Source organism: Megalobrama amblycephala, linkage group LG7 (assembly GCF_018812025.1).
Source record: "Megalobrama amblycephala isolate DHTTF-2021 linkage group LG7, ASM1881202v1, whole genome shotgun sequence".
NCBI classification, from domain to species: Eukaryota; Metazoa; Chordata; class Actinopteri; order Cypriniformes; family Xenocyprididae; genus Megalobrama; species Megalobrama amblycephala.
This window is the reverse complement of record NC_063050.1, coordinates 44,064,861-44,086,341: the sequence shown is the minus strand read 5'-3', so window position 1 is coordinate 44,086,341 and position 21,481 is coordinate 44,064,861. Positions and strand designations below refer to the sequence as shown.

At 35.8% G+C, this 21,481-nt stretch overlaps 1 protein-coding gene across 1 annotated transcript in view; it reads left to right on the top strand.

The window, feature by feature from the left end:
• The window catches only part of prom1b (prominin 1 b), a 38,646-nt gene that overhangs the window by 12,628 nt on the left and 4,537 nt on the right, over window positions 1–21,481 (top strand). Inside the window, 23 exon segments of the mRNA XM_048197650.1 lie at window positions 5,044–5,164; window positions 5,500–5,563; window positions 6,057–6,146; window positions 6,730–6,753; window positions 7,086–7,303; window positions 7,765–7,839; window positions 7,939–8,002; window positions 8,270–8,278; window positions 8,474–8,633; window positions 9,575–9,727; window positions 9,881–10,004; window positions 13,017–13,120; window positions 13,581–13,665; window positions 13,759–13,905; window positions 13,979–14,050; window positions 14,597–14,689; window positions 15,406–15,423; window positions 15,819–15,872; window positions 16,066–16,101; window positions 16,103–16,147; window positions 17,187–17,255; window positions 17,368–17,457; window positions 19,840–19,955. Of these exon segments, the coding sequence (XP_048053607.1) occupies window positions 5,044–5,164; window positions 5,500–5,563; window positions 6,057–6,146; window positions 6,730–6,753; window positions 7,086–7,303; window positions 7,765–7,839; window positions 7,939–8,002; window positions 8,270–8,278; window positions 8,474–8,633; window positions 9,575–9,727; window positions 9,881–10,004; window positions 13,017–13,120; window positions 13,581–13,665; window positions 13,759–13,905; window positions 13,979–14,050; window positions 14,597–14,689; window positions 15,406–15,423; window positions 15,819–15,872; window positions 16,066–16,101; window positions 16,103–16,147; window positions 17,187–17,255; window positions 17,368–17,457; window positions 19,840–19,955 (2,031 nt within the window).

The following is a 21,481-nucleotide window of genomic DNA, read 5'->3' as shown; positions in this document are numbered from 1 at the left end:
ACATCCCATATTTATTATTAATGAAATAGAGCAAGTTCTACACAAAACACAAGATAGTCCATCCTAATTAGACCAAACTACACCAAAAACGATACCCTTTTGCATTATGCCTATATACTTTGCAAACACGAGGCACAAAAGCTTTTCAATTCCTCGAACAACACAAGAATAAAAACGATACAAATAGCAATAAAAATATGTAGACTATTCTGAGCATATTAATGTGTAACAAAGACTTTGAGTGTACTCACCTCACATATTTACTCACATATTTCATCAAGCTTCTTCAAATGAATTATATGTGCAAACAGGACACTAATACAGTGGTGTAGCATCTGAACACGATGACACGATTATTCTAATAGACAAAAGTAGCCTATTATTAGCCCTATTAAATATTATTTCGCATTTCTCCCTTGTGCTTGGGAGTTTATTGTCATATTCTCCGTGCTCATATATTAATATTCATTATTCTGTATAATGAGTGTGTTGTATGTCTGTGCTTCATTGGTTGTTCTCTCCCCTCTTCCCCCCTCTACACTCCCACTTTTCCAGAGCTTTACACGCCCATTTTAACAGACTTTTTCCAGCTCAAAGGTGTGAACGACCAGAGTAAAACAAGGGGGTTTCATGACCCTTTAAAGTACTTGAAGGCGGCGGGTCTCCGAGTGATGCTAGTCATACTAGCCTACTATTATTTGTGTACACTCACAATAACAACAAAACGTGCTTTCGTAAAATAATAAAAGCAAACAGGGTGTGCTTTCTGCCGTCTTTGTAAATTTGAGCGCGCCCCAAAAAAGAAAAAAAAAAGAACCGAAACTCCACGTAAACTCGCCTCACAGACGTGAAAAATATATTTATAGAAAGCGAAATGTCTACTTTAAGTGAACCAATTTAAATGGAAAACATATATTCTCAGGTTATGTAATCCGTATGAAACGTGTAACGGACGTAGGCCAGTAAGAGCTGTGCGTGTGAACCTCACTCTCCTGATCTCAAGAGTCACTCTAGCGACTGACGCTAGAGACTGCGGTCTTTAGTCTCCTTGTTAGAGCGCCCGTTTCCCGGGTTTCGGCACCAATGTAACCCCTAATGTTCAAACCGCCTGCTCTAAGTGGGACTCAAACCCGGGTCCGCCAGCATTGGTGCCGTGACCCGAATGGGAGTGAGGTTTAGGGAGTGAGTGTAACGGACGTAGAACAGTAAGAACCTCACTCCCCTGATCTCAAGAGGCACTCTAGCGACTGACACTAGAGACTGCGGTCTTTAGCCTCCTTGTTAGAGTGCCCGACTCCCATGCCGACATACCTGGGTTTGAGTCCGGCTTAGAGTGGGCGATTCGAACAGGGAGGATTACATATGCATATATGTGCGTCCACTACTGCGGAGATGACGAGTCAGCATCGTCAGCTATCAATTAATTATTAAAATGTTAAAGCAGTCTCCTCCAACACATTCATAATCATTACTTCTGCCAGTGCGCTGTGGCAAACTTTATGCGTGTGCTTCAATGCTGAGTAGGCTGTAGGCATTAAAGGCTTTATATTATGATTTATATGGTTTATTAATAAACGTGCGATTAGTCGACTAATCGCTTAAGATGAACGACTACTAGTCGACCAGAAAAATCTTTAGTCGAGGGCAGCCCTAATTCTAACCAGTTGATTTGCACCATTGCTAGACAGTGTGAACACACCTGCAGTGGTCTAGAATGACACACACACAGACACATTCACACATGTGACATTGATAGCCCTGAGTGTGTCCAGAGAGAAAGTCCCCTCTTTATTTCTATACCCCATCCACCTCTTTCTTTTTGCCTCTCTTTTTTCTTTACTTTCTGTTTTTTTTTCTTTCTTTTTTTTCTGTGACAGTGCTGACAGCAGTTGCTTGGGTCACAATGGGCGTTTGTGAGGCATAGACTGTACTGTGTGTGTGTGTGTGTGTGTGTGTGTCTGTGTCTTGATGGACTTTCAATGACTTACTGAGAGGTTTGCAGTAATTGTGCTGGATGAGGCCTGGGAGCAGAGAACATGACTGTGCAAATCTCCTCTGTTTCTTTCTTCACTCTTTTCTTTTTCTCTCTCTATGGCTTCCTTTGTTGAATCACATTTCCCCTTTATTAAATCTTTTTTTTAACTGAGAGAGAAGAGTGAGAGAGACAGTGAAAGAGGAAACAAGAGAATGGGGGAATGGGGAAAGAGGTTTTTCTGACAATAATCTGTAATCAGATGCCACAATTTAATATGTATCTGCAGCACTCAATTAGTAAAGTGTTATCTCTAGATTGTGGCTATGTGAGCACCAGTGAATTTGTGCATGTGCATTTGCTGGTTCATCTCGTTTTGTGTCTCATTGTGACATTATAATTTAATTAAACACTTTTATTGTATTTGTAAAAATTTAACTATTATTTAATAATCAATTATTTAAATTATTTTTTATATTATTTATTTATTTATTGAGTGAGATAGTCTGGAAACAGTACCTTGCTCTACTGTCTCCAAGGAGTTCTGTAATACCTGGAGAAGGCTATCTGTTAGCATTCCCATTCATAGCAATGCTGTTGTTTGGCTAGTGTAGGACACTGAGTACAGAAATCTGCCATCTTTGTTCCAGGTTTTTTTAACCAGTCACCTGAGCTGTAAATGTCTCTTGACTAACCCTGAGTTCAAATACCTTTTAGCTACAAAGTATGCAAAAAGTCATATGTCAAATGAGTTTTTGATATCCCAGGGCCTATTCAAGATACAGTAGTCAATGAATACCTGACTTACTGCATCTGCTAAGATTTGGAAGTGTGCAACCAATGGATACTTTGCTTTCCAATTAGGGTCATGAGGGATGAGAAGCCATTGGATTTGTAGGATCTTTTCAGTAATGCTGACTGGGAAATACCTTTCAAAAAAGAAAAAAGAAATGTTCAATTTAGGTGTTGTTTGAAAAATATATTATTTAAAGGCAGGGTAGGTAAGAAATTTTGTTCCAAATTTGTTTAAACTTTCTATATATATACATGCATAATTAAAATGTAAGAACTCTGGTAAAAAGAGTATAAAAATCGAGTGACTCTAGACCGTTTAATCTGTATTAAACACAGCTCATTATTTCCATCCGGGACGAAACATAGGATTGGCTTAGGCGGCTGTCACTCTCTCGCAACCATGGCAACCACCCTTTTGCCACACATGACCTGCCCACTTGCGCGCGCACGTTTGATTTGGGGAATCCAAGAGGCACGGATCCTAGGAATACCAAAACAATGGCAGAGAAACAGCAAGCTAAATTCACAGTATCGGCCTATGCAGTTAGTGAAGGCAAACCAGGCAAAAAAAGGAAGACAGTAACAGTACAAGAAAAGGCAATGAACAAAAAGTCTTTGGATAAACAAAGAAATAAAACGCGAGTTAATATCGGCGTGGCTTTCCAGCGATGGCGAGAACTGAGGGAACTCAAGGGGCTGAAAAGTGACTCCTTGATGGCTTTATTTCTGCTGGACAGGTAAATCTTTCTTTTTGTATTTTGATCATACATATTTTTTTGTTTATTTTTTCATGAAGCATGTGTCATTAGCACACGTAGCTGCGTAATATAGCTAACATAACATTACTTAGCGAGCCGTAGTAGAGACGATAAATAATCTATAGGCCTAGCACAAGATGATAGCTATAGTGTTGAATTGTGCATAATTTTACCCTCTGTCTAAGTCTTTTACCATGTTCACCTGCAAGTTTACCTGCACGTTTTTTTCGCCTTTGTTTTGTTTTTATATTCTCTACCTATGTTTACTGATGTCTTTATCTTGTATCTGTGTGCGTCGTACACACTTTGTTGTATGTGTGTGTTATTATTTTGTGTCTGCAATGCAGTTGTGAGTTGATATTTGAGTGTATGTTACTCTGTTGATCTGTAGAACAACGTATATGTTATGAATCTTACACGAAATTCATCTTCATCACAGTGTAAATGATGGTAATGGAAAAACGTGTATCATGCAACCTGTTTTTAGCTTTGCCTTATAGATAACTAGCTCGTTAGCGAATCAAAAAATATATATTTTAAACTTTACCAATATCAATATGCTAGCTTGATAGTGAGTACTAAAATACATCTTGTTTGTTTATCTTCATAATTTTAAAGTTATTTTATTACATGTGATTCTGACATGATGTCACTACATGCACTGTGCTCCTTCCTCTCCGCTCGTCTCAGGTAAATAATGCGTCTTCCAGCTCAGTGGTCGGAGTCACACGTTCATGCGTTTTGGGGCGTGGCTTTGGAAGGAGCCCAGAAGGGAGGGGGTGGAGTGAATGGAAATAATGAGCTGTCTTTAAAACAGTCGTGAGAGGTCTACAGACACTCGATTTTTATACTTTCTTTTTCAGAGTACTTACATTTTAATTATGTATTGATATATAAATAAAGTTTAAACAAATTTTGAAAAAAAGTTTTTTATACATTTTTTTGCCTACCCTGCCTTTAATGAGAACCTGCAGCAACTATTGAATGGTGAGAAATATGCTATTTTTGTCCAAATGGTGTAGTTTCTACCATGGGCAAAAAAAGCCAAGCTAACTGTACCCTAAACTTTAACCCACATTACTCAAACAAGGGTGTGTGTCCTAAAGCTAACTATGGTAACAAGTTCTGTCATTATAGACACAATTCAACAATGACAACAGCACCACACTGAGGAGATTTGATATTACTGCATGTCACAGACAGCAATATATAGAGCAGGCATATTTGAATTGTAAATATTTGTAAAATAAATAAATTATATATATATATATATATATATATATATATATATATATATATATATAACAACTATACAACAACAATTCACAAACTACCTCCCTCAGAGTCATAGGTTAGACCAGACTGTGTCCAATTTACTCTTTTTAATTTTTACTATCTAATTTCTAATTTACTAATTCCTAAATTTGTTATATGTTTCACCAACATAACATAGTGTCATATAACAATACATGTAAGTATATTATTTCCTAAAATATGTATGTCTTGCTTTGTTTACAGAGTGGGAGTGGCGGTCACTTACGCAGCAAACCAGAACATCACATCTCAGATCAAGAGCACCAGACGTCTAGTCAACACTAACATAAGAGACCTGAAATCTTTTGCCAACTACACACCAGCGGTAAGCTGTTAACAGATGGAATGGTAAAAGTGGTAAAATTTGTGAACAAAGCTAAGAGTATTATATTGTTATTGTTAGCTGAAAAGCTAATACTCAGGGGTGCGTTTCCCAAAGCGAACTATGGTCGTAAGTTCCGTCGTTACCAATAGAGTTCAATGGGACTTACGACCATAGTTCACCAACGATGCTTTCGGGAAACGCACCCCAGATTAGCTAAAACTTTGAAATCTGTTGATTCTGTGGGTGCAGATTCTATGACAAACATAGACATATTTTCAAACATTAAGTTTAAGTCTGTTTGTCTTTATACTTTTTTCTTTTGTTTTATTTTCTAGCAAATAGACTACCTGGCTGCACAGTACACAACAGCCAAGAACAAAGTATTATCAGACTTAGACAGTAAGTATTCTCTCTTTCTTCCTCTGGTGACTCAATACACTAAAGTTCAAAAGTTTGGAGTCAGTAAGAATTTTTTTATTTTTTGAAAGAAGTCTCTTGTGCTCACATAGGCTGCATTTATTTGATCAACAATACAGTAAAAAGAGTAATACTGTGACATTTTATTACAATTCAAAATAATTTCCTCCTGTTAAGCAGCCATTACTCTAGTCTTCAGTGACATGATCCTTCAGAAATCATTTTAATATGCTGATATGCTGCTCAAGACACATTTCATATTATCATTGCTGCTTAATGTTTTTGTGGAAACCACAATACTTTTTTTTCAGGATTCTTTAAAGAATGGAAAATTCAAAAGAACAGAATTGATTTGAAATAGAAATCTTTTGTAACATTGTACTGTAAATGTCCCCAACCTTTTTAACTGTAGTGAACTTTATGCTGGAGCTGCATTTAATATTTTTTACATTTATTATAAATGTGTTTTTATCAGATATTGGGATTCTGCTGGGTGGACAGATTCATAATCAGCTGGAGAGAGAAGTGGTGCCTGCTTTAGACAACGCTCTTCGCATGACAGCAGGTGCAAAAACAAACATACATACATACACACAGAGGATGAATTTTCTAAAATGATCTGATATTTTAACATGGCATTTCAATGCAAAACCTTGAGTCTTATTCACTAACCATTCACTATCCAGTTTAACTACTATAGGTGCTAAATACATTGAAGTGTCTGTCGGAAAATAGTGTGTGCAAAGAAATGACAGGCGCAATTTACATTCTCTGTTACTCTCTTTCCTTGTTGTGAATTCAAGATACATTCAAGTTACAACAATGGGGTTTCATAGTTCAGTCTGATAAAAAATCACTGAACTGAACTGATAAACCCTAAATGTGATACCCTAAATGTTCACCTTTATACTTTTCCTCTTTCCTGCTCACACATGTATTCTGTGTATTTAAGCAAGTTGACCAAGACTTGAGATTCATGATTAAAATCTCTTTTGCAAGAGTGACCTGGCTGAACCCATGAACTTTATGTTGTTAGTACCTTGCTCTACTGTTTGAGCTATAGGAACACCACAAGACACACTCGCACTGATACTATTCTTATAAATTTGTTCCTTTCTGTTTCTGTTGCTTGTGATTGTGGACAAAAGTTAAAGTGGAGGGTGCTATTAAAGGTAAAAGTCAGTGGTTTCACCAATGTGTTTTGTGAACATAGAGATTGTGGTTGTTGTTCTTTGTTCTGTTGTTGTTTTCAGTATTGTTGATTTAAGCAGTCTTGTGTATATTTATGTAATGCTGCCATATTTTTGTTTTTATGATGAAATGAGAACATAAATAGCTTCAGAAAAATCTGAATAGGGGGAAAAAACAAATATATGTGAATGAGAAAATGGCATATACTTGTGATCAGTTGTGTATTTGCAGCAGTGTAATCCCTCCCAATGGTTCATATATTTATTTTCTGCCTGTGAGCGTGTTATAATGAAGGTGTTCTGTGTGTGTACAGCCATGCGGGAGGCCAAAGAGTCATTAGAGAGTGTGACCACATCACTGGAGACCCTACAGGAAGGGACGGGCAGACTCCAGAACTCTCTACAGTCTGAACGTGCGTCTCTCTCAAACACACTCAATGACCCGGCCTGCTCCAATGGAGACGTAACACACACCTGCATCACCATCCGTGGAACACTCAGCCAGCTCGCTCTCAGCGCAAACTTTAATGGGGTAACACTCACACACAACCCACATTTACACATTTACGTTTGTGTATCAGGGTGTCATTGGTATAGGAATCTGTCAATTATTATGCAATAGTTAAACATGAAATAGGTACCTTTTTAAGTTTTCTATGTTAAAATACTGTTCGTCTATCCCAGTTTATGTGCACATACAACAAAAATTTAGGTGAAATGTCCACTGTGTGGCACTAAAAGCGAGGTTTATTTAGTTCAGTACAGATGAGGCTTCTAATTCTATACCTGAATTTTAAATTTAGTAATTTGTAAATTAATATATAGTCATAGATTTTCCCATGAGACCTAGTAAAGACTGTATCAATTTGCTTAGTTTAGACAGGACATATTGAGGGCTTATGCATTCACCGTGAAATCATTGGGTCTTTAGGAACATGGTACAACATGTTGGTCTGTGTGGTTTATTTGTTACTTCTAAATGTCATTCAACAGTTGCCTGAGGTTGAAGCGCCTTTGGCCAATCTGGACGCTGTGCTTGAAACAGACCTCAGCAATATTGTACAGAAGGTCAGATGGGTCTATCTCTATCACGCACCCACTGTTAGTTCCCCTGTAATGTACTGTGACAGTTTTTTCACCACCTTTTATTTTTGTTTATCTCTTCAGGGCTACTCTTCTTTTAACGACACACCAAGGTTGGTCAGGGAACAGACGAAAGATATTGTGTCAGGTGAGGGCATTCTCTCTATTCAACTATCTAGATTTGTACCAAAACCTGGTGTGTTGCCTTGCTGCCTACATAGGGAGTGATGCCTTAATGTGGTGCCTGTATAGGTGACTCATTAGGATTTGCAACAGAGCATCTGTCTGTACTCAACATGTTAACTTTATTTGTTCTCTAAAAACTAAAGAAATCACAAAAAAACTAAATATTATTCTGTTCTCGTATCTATTCCTATGCATTCTGGAACCTGTCTGTCTCTTTTTAAAAATGAAGCTCTACCCAGTAAGTGTGCCTCATGTACTGTGTCCCTTCAACATTAATCCTCACAGAGATGTTTTAGTGCTAGAAATTTTAGTCATGTCACGGGAATACTGGGGAAAAAATATGTTTCTGTCTCGTTTTACATGTTCATATATCTCATCTTCATATTCCCAAACAAATATTCATTTGATCTTTCTCTGTCTCTGACTGTTAAAGAAGTGAAAGGGCTGCTGGATAGGTCATGTGGAGAGATAATTGGTTTCACAAAGATGTTCCCGGTAGAACCAGCACTTGAGAACTTTACTAAGTTCCTGACGGAGAGCCAGAAGAACATTGAAGCGTACTACCCCCAGATCGACCAGCTGGACTTCTACAGGTAGCTTACTATTATGAAGCTGACGCCACATACATATTACAGATATGTTCAGCTGTCACTCCTTTTTTGAGATGTTATTTACGTGAGTGATAACCACATGATGCAGCCGAATTCACTCATAGAACATTCAAGTAGAGACAAACGCATTTATAGTAAATGCAAATAGTGTGTGCAGAACCAAACTCAACTAAATATTAATGACATATTTAAAAGTTAATGTGGGCTACACTGTGAGTATGTAAACGTGCCATTTGGCCTGTAGGTACCTGTTGTTTTGTTGGTGTTTGTGTCTGAGTGAGAAAAGAATTTAGGTAAATTGAAAGATGTCATCGAGTGCATTTTGTGCCAAAGCAATAATAAATAATCCATAGTTTAGCCAACATAGACTGTTTTTGTGCTCAGTGTGTGAAGAGTTATGAAAAAGTGACCCAAGTATTGAGAAATAAAAAAAATCTGGGTCCCACTTTATGTTAAGTGGCCTTAACTACTATGTACTTACATTTAAATTAATAATTTGATACAATGCACTTATTGTGTACATACATGTTTTTACATTGTAATTATATTTTAAAAACACCTGCATGTAATTACATCTATAACTAATTTCTGTAATTACATTTATAATTATACTGTTGACCCATCCCTTACACCCATTCCACCAAAGCTTTCCCTAACCTTACCCGTATCCCACCTCAAAAGCAGCAAAAGTATTTTGCAATTCAATATGAACCCAATAAGTATATTGTACTTATTTTTTGATGTAAGTACATAGTAGTTAAGGCCACTTAATATAAAGTGGGACCAAAATCTGTAATGCATTCTTGCTGAATATAAATATATATGAATATATATTAATTTCTTTAAAAAAAATAATGAAATCTTGCAGTGTACACTCTCACTTTCACTCAATATCTCTTTTATCTCTGTCTCTGTGTCTGTAGATGGTTGGGGTGTGTAGTGATCTGCTGTATGGTCGTGTTGATTCTGACCTTTAATTTCCTGGGTTTGCTGTGTGGATCATGTGGCTATGATAAAAATGCCACGCCCACCACACGTGGCTGTCTGTCCAACACCGGAGGAAACCTACTGATGGCGTGAGTTGCCATGGAAACACCAAAACAACATATACTATAATACTTATCTACACAATATCTTCCCACAAAGTGCATATCAAAATATATTTGATTATAGTTAAAAGTTAGATACTAACTTTCTTTTTCACTTTTTTTCGCTCTGTTGGTGATCAGTTCTGTTGGCTTCAGCTTCATCTTCTCTTGGGTGCTCATGGGAGTTGTAGTCACCACATTTGTTGTTGGAGGAAACATAGAGAAGCTTGTGTGTGAGCCGCTGGCTAACAGACAGATTTTTAAGGTACTGGCACACTACCCTGTGAGAAACAATTAACAAACTTTGAACAATTTGAGGTCCCACTTTATATTAAGTGTTTTTAACTACTATGTACTAACATTTAATTTTAGCATGTATTGTGTACATACATTTTTTACATTGTACTTGTATTTAAAAATAGCTGCATGTAATTACACCTGTAATTAATTTCTGTAATTGCATCTATAATTTTAAACCTAACCATACCACCAAACCTGTCCCAAACCTAACTCGTGTCTCACTTCAATAGCAGCAACATGAACACAATAAGTACACTGTACTAAACATTTTTTTATGTAAGTACATAGCAGTAAAAAGACACCAAATAAAAAGTGTGACCCAATTTGATTCCTAGTTTTATAATAGTTAATAAATAAACACACAAAATAAATAAATAAATAAATAGATAAATAAAACTATACATAAGTAAATCAACTATCTTGGGTCGAATCTTACACGCATGTAAGTTCAGGCGTAAGTACAAATCCTGTGTAGTTTTTGGAAGGGAGAAGAGAAGCAGACCAGTATAATCTTACATAATGTATACAACACTGGAGCCCTTGTATTAATGTTAACCTGTGGTTTAGCTAGGAGAGTGTGTGTGTGTGTGTGTGTGTGTGTGTGTGTGCGCGCACTTGAGCAAAAGTTTTAAAAAGGGGGTTGAAAAATCCTGGGCAAATCCTGGGCTAGTTTCAGATCATACACGCATCAAATCACGTACACACACACACACACACACACACACACACACACACACACACACACACACACACACACACACACACACACACACACACATACGTGCATTTGCTTTTGTGAATTATAGGGACATTCCATTGGCATAATGGTTTTTATACTGTACAAACCGTATTTTCTATCCCCCTACACTACCTCTACACCTAAACCTACCCATCACAGGAAACTGTGCACATTTTTACTTTATCAAAAAAACTCATTCTGTGTTAGGCTTAGGGTTTGGTTTAAGGTTATTTGCATGTATTTTTTTCTATTAATTTTAAAGTAAGTACATGTTACAAACCCGATTCCAAAAAAGTTGGGACACTGTACAAATTCACAACAAGTGAATAAAAACAGAATGATGTGGAAGTTTCAAATTTCAGTATTTTATTCAGAATACAACATAGATGACATATCAAATGTTTAAACTGAGAAAATGTGTCATTTTAAGGGAAAAATAAGTTGATTTTAAATTTCATGGCATCAACACATCTCAAAAAAGTTGGGACAAGGCCATGTTTACCACTGTGTGGCATCCCCTCTTCTTTTTATAACAATCTGCAAACGTCTGGGGACTGAGGAGACAAGTTCTTGTCTAATACAGGCTTCTAGTTGCTCAACTCTCTTAGGTCTTCTTTGTCGCATCTTCCTCTTTATGATGCGCCAAATGTTTTCTATGGGTGAAAGATCTGGACTGCAGGCTGGCCATTTCAGTACCCGGATCCTTCTTCTACGCAGCCATGATGTTGTAATTGATGCAGTATGTGGTCTGGCATTGTCATGTTGGAAAATGCAAGGTCTTCCCTGAAAGAGACGACGTCTGGATGGGAGCATATGTTGTTCTAGAACTTGGATATACCTTTCAGCATTGATGGTGCCTTTCCAGATGTGTAAGCTGCCCATGCCACACGCACTCATGCAACCCCATACCATCAGAGATGCAGGCTTCTGAACTGAGCGCTGATAACAACTTGGGTTGTCCTTGTGCTCTTTAGTCCGGATTATATGGCGTCCCAGTTTTCCAAAAAGAACTTCAAATTTTGATTCGTCTGACCACAGAACAGTTTTCCACTTTGCCACAGTCCATTTTAAATGAGCCTTGGCCCAGAGAAAACGCCTGCGCTTCTGGATCATGTTTAGATATGACTTTTTTTTTACCTATAGAGTTTAGCTGGCAACGGCAAATGGCACGGTGGATTGTGTTCACCGACAATGTTTTCTGGAAGTATTCCTGAGCCCATGTTGTGATTTCCATTACAGTAGCATTCCTGTATGTGATGCAGTGCCGTCTAAGGGCCCGAAGATCACGGGCATCCAGTATGGTTTTCCGGCCTTGACCCTTACGCACAGAGATTGTTCCAGATTCTCTGAATCTTTGGATGATATTATGCACTGTAGATGATGATATATTCAAACTCTTTTCAATTTTTCTCTGAGAAACTCCTTTCTGATATTGCTCCACTATTTTTCGCCGCAGCATTGGGGGAATTGGTGATCCTCTGCCCATCTTGACTTCTGAGAGACCTGCCACTCTGAGAGGCTCTTTTTATACCCAATCATGTTGCCAATTGACCTAATAAGTTGCAAATTGGTCCTCCAGCTGTTCCTTATATGTACATTTAACTTTTCCGGCCTCTTATTGCTACCTGTCCCAACTATTTTGGAATGTGTAGCTCTCATGAAATCCAAAATGAGCCAATATTTGGCATGACATTTCAAAATGTCTCACTTTCAACATTTGATATGTTATCTATATTCTATTGTGAATAAATATAAGTTTATGAGATTTCTAAATTATTGCATTCCTTTTTATCCACAATTTGTACAGTGTCCCAACTTTTTTGGAATCGGGTTTGTACATGTTTAGCAAGGACACTGTGGTTACACTTTATTTGAAGTCTAATTATACAAATAAGTACTGAGTAATATTAAGTAACAACATGTACTTACTATATAATTAGGGTTAGGGTTTGTTGCTTATAACTGTGCTTAATTTACTGTTATTACTATAGTAAGTACATGTAAAATATGTAACAGGGACATAGTAAAATAAAGTGTTGCCAACATATCTAATTTTGTTACTTGACAGTTTGTACACCTTTAATATTAAATGAATAGTTCAGAAGAATAAGGAAAAGTCATACGAGTTTGCAACAATGCAAAGCTGAAATGAAACTGAAGATAATCTCAAATGTACTGATTAGCATATGGAAAATTGACTCTTTTGAATTTAATTTTAATTTTTTTAATGCTGTGCAGATTATTGACACACCATACATGGTCCATCCTGCCAAAAAGAACTTCCTTCCTGGCATGCTGTTTCAAGATCCAAACATCGACCTTACTATAGGCAGTATGTACAGGTAAGTGAGCAAAGATCAATGCTAAAGATCAATGCTTAAATCTTTACTTCACCCAAAACTGAAGATGCTGTCATAATTAACCTCGTGTCATTCCAAACCCTTAAGACTTTTGTTCATCTTTGAAATACAATGAAGATATTTTTATGAAACCTGAGAGATTTCTGTTTCTCTGTTGAAAGTCTACGCAACCAATACTTTGACACAGTTCATAAAGACATCGTAAAAGTAATGAATCGAGCAGTTCAAGTCTTCTAAAGAGACACAATCAGACCGAAATCGCTCTGGTTTTATTAAAATAATATGTTCATTTGTGTTTTGAATATAAGATTGGAACATGATAGTGAGTAAATGATGATAGAATTTTTATTTATGGGATGAACTATCTCTTTAATTAACAATTTATTTGACACTGGAGCCTGTTTGCTGTGTTGATTTACTTGTCACTTTTCCTCTTGCTCAGAGATTGTTATGAGAATAATGGTTTATATTCAGCACTACAACTGGAAACCAAGTTCAACTTCAACAGGTTTCTCAATGCCACAGTGGTGCGTGAAAAGACATTTCACATATTTTTGTGTATATCTACATACTGCGCATGACATAAGTACTCTAACCATTTGTTTGTGATTTCTTAACAGTATAACCTGGAACTGGCCAAGATATTTAATAGTGTGAACGTGGACCTCCAGGGAATGCTTCTTCTGGAACAGGAGGGCAAAGATAACCTCATTGACTTCGCCAACACAGGCATTGGAGAAATTGACTATCAGGCTTATCTAACTGAGGTAACCCTCACACTCTCGTAGACACTTACAGGCACAACGGTAGAACACACTTTAAGGATGATTTCATTGACAGGTGAATAAAGGAGTGACAGTTGTGGATCTTTTGTCCTACGCAAATGAACTTGAAGCTCAAGCAGACCAACTGGTGAGTCAAATACAAATGAATAACTTTCAAATGCCAGCCAGTTAATGTTTTGTTTTATAACACGTGAAGATATTGGCAGTTCATTAGAGCAGATATTATTTACTCTATGTATCAAAGTGAGTCATGTCAGTTAACACTGGGAGGTCAGTCTCTGGAACATTTTGAAACCTTATATGGCAGTCTCCCCTCCAGTGTAGAGGGACACAGGCACTGCATTCATGAGGTGGAAACACACATCTACAGGATGTGTGGTGATGCAGTTTGTGCATGTGCTTATGGGAATATGACTGAGGGCCTTTTACAGCACTTAAAATGGGCATAAAATGTTAGTCTGAGAAGTGAGTCTACTTGTTAATAGATATTATGCTTTATAGTTAATAAGTCAAACTCCTCCTCTAGTATTGCAAGTCACATTCAATTATGTTAAAGATGTGGTGAAAATGATTATTTTTTTTATTATAAAGTGAGGGTTTTTAAAAATGTGTTTTAGGGAGGGACAGTTCTATACATTTTCAATGTATCTCTCTCTTTCACTTTCTTTCTTAGCCACGTGGGGCTCTTGAGAATGCGCTCAAGGGTCATGCAAGTAGTATCAGACAGATCCACAAAGATCAAGTGGTGCCAATGGAACAGGCTATGGTAAAACACACACACACACGTAATGGCGTAATGGTTTTTATACTGTACAAACCATATTTTCTATTGCCCTACACCAACCCTACACCTAAACCTACCCATCAAAGAAAACTGTGCACATTTTTACTTTCTCAAAAAAACTCATTCTGTATGATTTATAAGCCTTTTAAAAAATGGGGACATGGGGTAATGTCCTCATAAGTCACCCCCTCCTTGTAATACCTATGTCAAACCCATGTCATTATACAAATTTGTGTCCTGATATGTCACAAAAATGCATGCGCACACACACACACACACACAACCATTTACTTAGTCTTCTATTGTTTTTATTATACAGCTAGTTAAAAATCCTGTAACCTAACTCTAACCCACATTCTAACACAAACAGAAAACTAAACTGCATTTTTTACAATTAAATTTTTTTTTTACATCAAATCACGATTTTACATATGGGGACATACTCAAAAGGAGGTTTTGTCAGATTTAGTTCACCTATGGGTGCAAATTTGTCCTAATTTGTCCTGTCTTTGGTACACATACTGGCATATATGGTTTAGGGGAAACATAAGCTTCACAGACATCCTTTGTAATTTTTTGAATTTCAATTAAAAATGTTCGTATGTTTTAAGCCATTTGGTTTATGAGGACACAGAAAGTTTTATTCTAAGTTTTATTCTTTATGCTATTTTTTATTTGTTTTTCAAATGGAACCAAAGAAATTTGTGAAAGCAAGGGTAAGCCAACAACTGGTATCATGTGACGTGACAAAACAAAAATAAATGTACTTCTAAAAACGTGTTTCAATAAATGTGGACAGCTTTAGTAGTTCAGAAGTGTTTTGTAAATGTTTGTGTTTGTATGTCTGTGTAAGTGTGTTCTTTTTGAGTCATTGTGTTTGTACTGTGTGATTTTTCAGCAGTTTTTGCTGTGAAATTGTATTGCAACGACTAAAGAATTGTGTTCAAAAGAACACGCTTGAGCCTGACTTACTAAAAAGATTTAATTGAATAAGATTCATAGGAGAAACCAGTGACTCACTGAGGGGTTGACCAGATTGTAAGAGTTTTATATAGTATTTATTTATATATTTATTTAAGTAGGATGTATGTTTTTTTTTTTTTTCTTGTAGGGCACTCTAAGTCAAAGCATCAAACTGCTTCAGAAAACATCCAGAGAACTACCTGTAAGTCCAGTAAATACATGCAATTTCATGTAAATCTTTCTATAAAATAAATGCCACTTGGTTTTAATATTTAGATAATGCAATGACATTTGTACATGGTTAGGATTGGATAAAGTGTCCAAATAGATTTTAGGGCCTCTGTATAATTATTATGTGAATAATTATGTAATATTACTCACGGTTTTTCCTTTAGATTAAAGTGACAAATGTCCTGAATGCCATCGAGGCAAGCAGAGTATCTCATCTCCAACAATGTCTCACATGTGGTCAAACAGGTACAAACACATTTGTTTCATTTCTTAATATATTAATTTATTAATTTACTAATTATTAATCTTGATCAATAGAAACATAGACTTGTTTTCCAGTAAAAAAAAAAAAAATCTAAACATCATTAAAACAAGATACATTTACTTGAGAAGCCAACTGTATGAGACATTAAGCCTTATGATAGGGTTATTTTTCTTGTTTTAAGAATAAACCACATGAACTCCCGGTTTCACAGACAAGGCTTAAGCTAGTCCTAGACTAAAATGCAATATTGATCTGTTTTAACTGAAAGCAACTTGCACTCACATATCTGAAAATATGTCAGTTCCATTGTTTTGTCTCAAGATGCACACCAGTAATGTTTTTTTTCTAAGGCATGTGTATAAAAGTTACTTAAATGTCCTAATTGAACTAAGGCCTAATTTAAGACCTGTCTGTGAAACCAGGCCTAATTGTTTTATTAGATTTATGGGTAACACTTTACAATAAGGTTCATTAGTTAACTACATTAGTTAACATGAACTAATAATGAACTGCACTTATACAGCATTTATTAATCTTTGTTAATGTTAATTTCAACATTTACTAATACATTATTAAAATCTTGTTAACATTAGTTAATGCACTGTGAACTAACATGAACAAACAATGAACAACTGTATTTACATTAACTAACATTAACGAAGATTAGTAAATACAGTAACAAATGTATTGCTCATGGTTAGTTCATGTTAGTTAATACATTACCTAATGCTTAACTAATGAACCTTATTGTAAAGTTACCGATTTATGATTAAAACACACACGCACACAAAACAAAATATTAATGGCAAAAAATAATATTAATTGAATATATATTCTCTGAAAACAAATCTTACCTTGCACAGTTTTGTTTCTCAAGTAAATTTAACTTGTTTTAAAGACGTTTAGATTTTTTATTGGACAAAATACTATTGCAGAAAAAAGTATATATTTTTAATAGTTCAGTTGTAAATGCTCTATGTATGTATTTTAAACATTTTTTGTATTGTTAAAATGTCACAGGAGACTGAAAAATTCATTAAGAACATTATGGGATACTTTTCACAATATACGGAGTGGGTCAAGCACTCAGTGAGTATGCTGAGATCAGACAAAGTCCAGCATTTTCCTTAAGAGCAGCACTTTGTCATGTTACACTGCAACTAAATCAGTTATATACTAATGTATGTCTCTTTATGTGCAGCTGGCAACGGAGGTTGCCCAGTGCAAGCCCATCAGCAACATTGTGGACTCGCTAGAGATCGTAGCCTGCAGCTTCATTGTTGACTCAGTGGTAAGATATACAAAAACAAGTAGCACATGTAAGAACCCGAGATACTCGCGAGACATACTGGATATACCCAGTGCAGCATATGCATGAATATTCCCTAACACACACAAACTCAGAGAGAGAGAGCAGAACAAGATTGTTACTGTTCACACTCTGAGCCCCCAGATGCAGCGGAAGAGAGATGTTATTGCAGTGTGAATGCTGGTGTGTGTGTGAACAAAAACTATGAACTTACAGAAATATACAATCCAAAGGCAAACACACACACTCACAGAGCTATGTAATTGGGGAAGTTCTGATTTCTGCTGTTAAATTAAAGGGATAGTTCATGCAAAAATTAAAATTGTCATAATTTACTCTCGTTCAATTTGATCCAAACCCATATGACTTTTTTTTTTCTTTTCTTTTTTTGATCGAAAACACAACTGCTCGGCTCGGTACGGCACGGCTTGGCTCGCTTTACGTTCGGTTTGCTTTTCCATTGCAGTTAGTACCACTTCAAAGTGGGTAGGTTTATAGACTGATCATTATAGTTGCACCACCTCTACTGTCTTGGATCCTCTCCTCATCTACCAACGAGTCTGCACCTCATCTACTGACCACAGTACAGCCATTTATTTTTTCAAGTTGCGTGCGACAGTCATTTAAAGCGAATCGTTTCACGAACAAATTATACTGTGGTGACTGTTACTGACTATTTAAATCTAGTGGGTTTGGTGTCTTGTGTTTCAAAGCCAATGACGCCGGTAATGATGATTCTCTCTGACCAATCAGTGATCTGCTGTGTTTACACATCACATTTAGTATCGGTATGGCTCGCTTAAATAGTACCACCTCGGTTGAGTTTCCAGGTGAGCTGTACCGATACTAAATGTGATGTGTAAGATACCGTTCCGTAGCAAGCCATCCCATGCAGTGGAAAAGCGCCAAAAAGTGAGCCGTATCAAGCCGTACCAAACTGTACCATGCAGTGGAAAAGCGCCATTAGACAGGAAGTTCAAAATGCTCTTTTTGTTACTTGGAATTTAGCGCATTAGTCATATGGACTACTTCTATGGTGCTTTTATGTCATGTTTGGAGCTTGACAGACACTGTCATTTATATCAACATTCTGAAATATGTATAGGACATTTATGTGGTAACATTTTACAGGAAGGTTCCATTTGTTAGCATTGTTAACATTTCAATTTCAGTTTCACTTTATTGTTGGAATTTCTTCCAACATTCAACATCGTTTACTGTCTCACATTAGTTCACATCAAATAATAAGACTACAATAGATATAGACTACAATAGACACACACAAAAAAAAACAACAACATCCAGCTCCACTAAATCCCATCCATTCTTCAGAATCCTGAGGCCTACTTAGACCCCCAAATCTGATTTATTAATTTTACCGACTGATGAACAAATGATTTCCTTAATCTATTAATTCTAGCATATGGTACTCTTAGTCTTCTTGAACTAAACATGAAAAAAATACCTCTAAATCAATCTTATTTAATGTTAATTTAAACATTTACCAATCTTTTAATATTATTTAATTGACCTGAGCTAACATAAACTAACAATGAATAGTTGTATTTTTAAATAACATTAACAAACAACAAATGCATTGCTCGTAGTTAGGTAATGCATTAACTAACGTTAACGAATGTGACCTTATTGTAAAGTGTTGCCATTTATGTTGTACTTTCAACAGTATTAAGTTTGGTAGATGGATGTTTACTACCATACACAGAACATCCCTGCAGACTGGGTCAATCCATTTAACACAGAGATTTATCACACCAAGACAACAAGATGAGCGTTAGATGAGGATAGAAAAAGCATTCACACAAGTTATTTTTTGAAAGAAGTTTCTATTATTAACCAAGGCTGCAAGGATTTATTTGATCAAACATACAGTAAAAAGAGTTATATTGTGAAATATTATTACAATTTAAAATAACTGCTTTCTGTTTTTTTTATATGTAACTAATTTGTGATGATAAAGCTGAATTTTCATTCTAATATGCTGATTTGGTGCTCATTATCAATTTTGAAAACAGTTGTGCTGCATAGTATTTTTGTGGAAATTATTTGATTTTTCATCATTATTTGATGAATAGAAAGTTCAAAAGAACAGCATTTATTTAAAATAATAATCTTTTGGAACACTATAAATGTCTCTACTGTCACTTTTGATCAATTTAATGCATCCTTGCCAAATATATATATTTTTTAAATGTTGCTGACCACAAGCTTTTGAACGGTAGTGTAATGTACTGTCTCACATTCCTTTTTCATAAGACACTTTTTATATATATTTAAGTCTTTTTTTTATGAGGTGTTTATGGACATTTATGCTAATGTGTTCTCTTGTGCATTTTTGTGTTTTAGAACACATTCTGGTTCGGTCTGGGAGGATGTTGTGTACTCCTCATTCCCAGCATTATCATGTCGGTAAAACTTGCCAAATTCTACCGCAGGATGGACACTGAGGACGTCTATGATGAGTGAGTTAATACTTAATTTAGTTCCATCACCACAAGATCGCACTACCTGTCATATGTGAAGTGAAATATGACCTTATAAAATGGATCAAACTTTTTCTAAAAAACTGCAACTGAATATCTTACCAAAATTCAAAAATGATTTTCACTCCACAGGTGTTTGAAACAACCTTATTTCCTTCTTTTAAGAGTCATCTTCGGTCTCTTATATCCTCAACTTCCACTCTAAATTCCCATATTCACCATTTGTTCATGTTCTGATAACCAACCACTTCTTTCTTTTTTGTTATCAACTATCTCATCTTTTCCATTTTTCTTGTTATTGTTCATCTTATCATTGCACCTTTGAAACCTTCAATACTATCTTTATGTTCACTCTGTGAACTATTCACTTTCATTCATACATATCATGTTCATATTACAAGCAGCTGATGTTTGCATTTATATTCACTGTTTTACAGTAGTATGGATGTTGTTGTCAGTGGTTATCATAATGAGCCTTTATATGGCATAAACAACCCCGTGATGAGCAGGTAGAGTTTATTCCACCTCTTCATCTCTATGCATGCTGAAATCATCAGTCTTAGCTGAGTGTCTATAGAAATCAATTGTGTGCATGGATGTTTTTATGAGTATGTACTGTATGGACTCTTTTCACAGACTATGATGGACTTCCATAATTATTAACATTGTGAATCTTGCAAAGTTTTTTTTATATTTAAACATTTCCTTTTTAAATTAACTGTACATTTATAACTTATACTTAGCATTAACATTGGTGTTAAATAAAAAACAAAAACATACTTGAACTACTTTAAAAATTAACAGCTATGCGTCTTTCATACTGTACATTATATTATATTTTGCCTCAATGCACTTTAGCAAAACTCTAATCTGGTTTTTAGTGTTTCTGTTGTCATTTTTTTAATGTATTTAGTTTTAAACACAAAAATAGCATAGATGTGTATAATCGTATTGTTTCACTGCCCAAAGCAAGAAAATAGATGTCATGTAACTATCAGCATGGTTTTTATGTCGGTGGATCCCTACTTGTTTTGATTGATCTGTTATAATTCATTATGAAATCTTATTAAATCAATCAAAATACATTTCATAGATACAAAATCAAATTGACTTAGGACTGAAATACAGGGAAATATTGAATAGTGCAATAGCATGACATTCGTTTCCCAGCATGCATTTACTGTATATCCATATATATTGGCTGCATCTGAAAACCTATTCAGCTGACTTGTTGCCTGATATGTTTTTGTTAGAAAATTATTTAAAGGTGCCCTAGATTCAAAATTTGAATTTACCTTGGCATAGGGTTAGGGTTAGGGAAAAGACATACATTGAGTTTCAAACTCCATTGCTTTCTCTTTCTTATGTAAATCTCATTTGTTTAAAAGACTTCCAGAAAACACCCGGATCTCAACATAACACCGACTGTTACATAACAGTCGGGGTGTACGCCCCAATATTTGCATATGCCAGCCCATGTTCCCAACATTATGAAAGGCATTAGA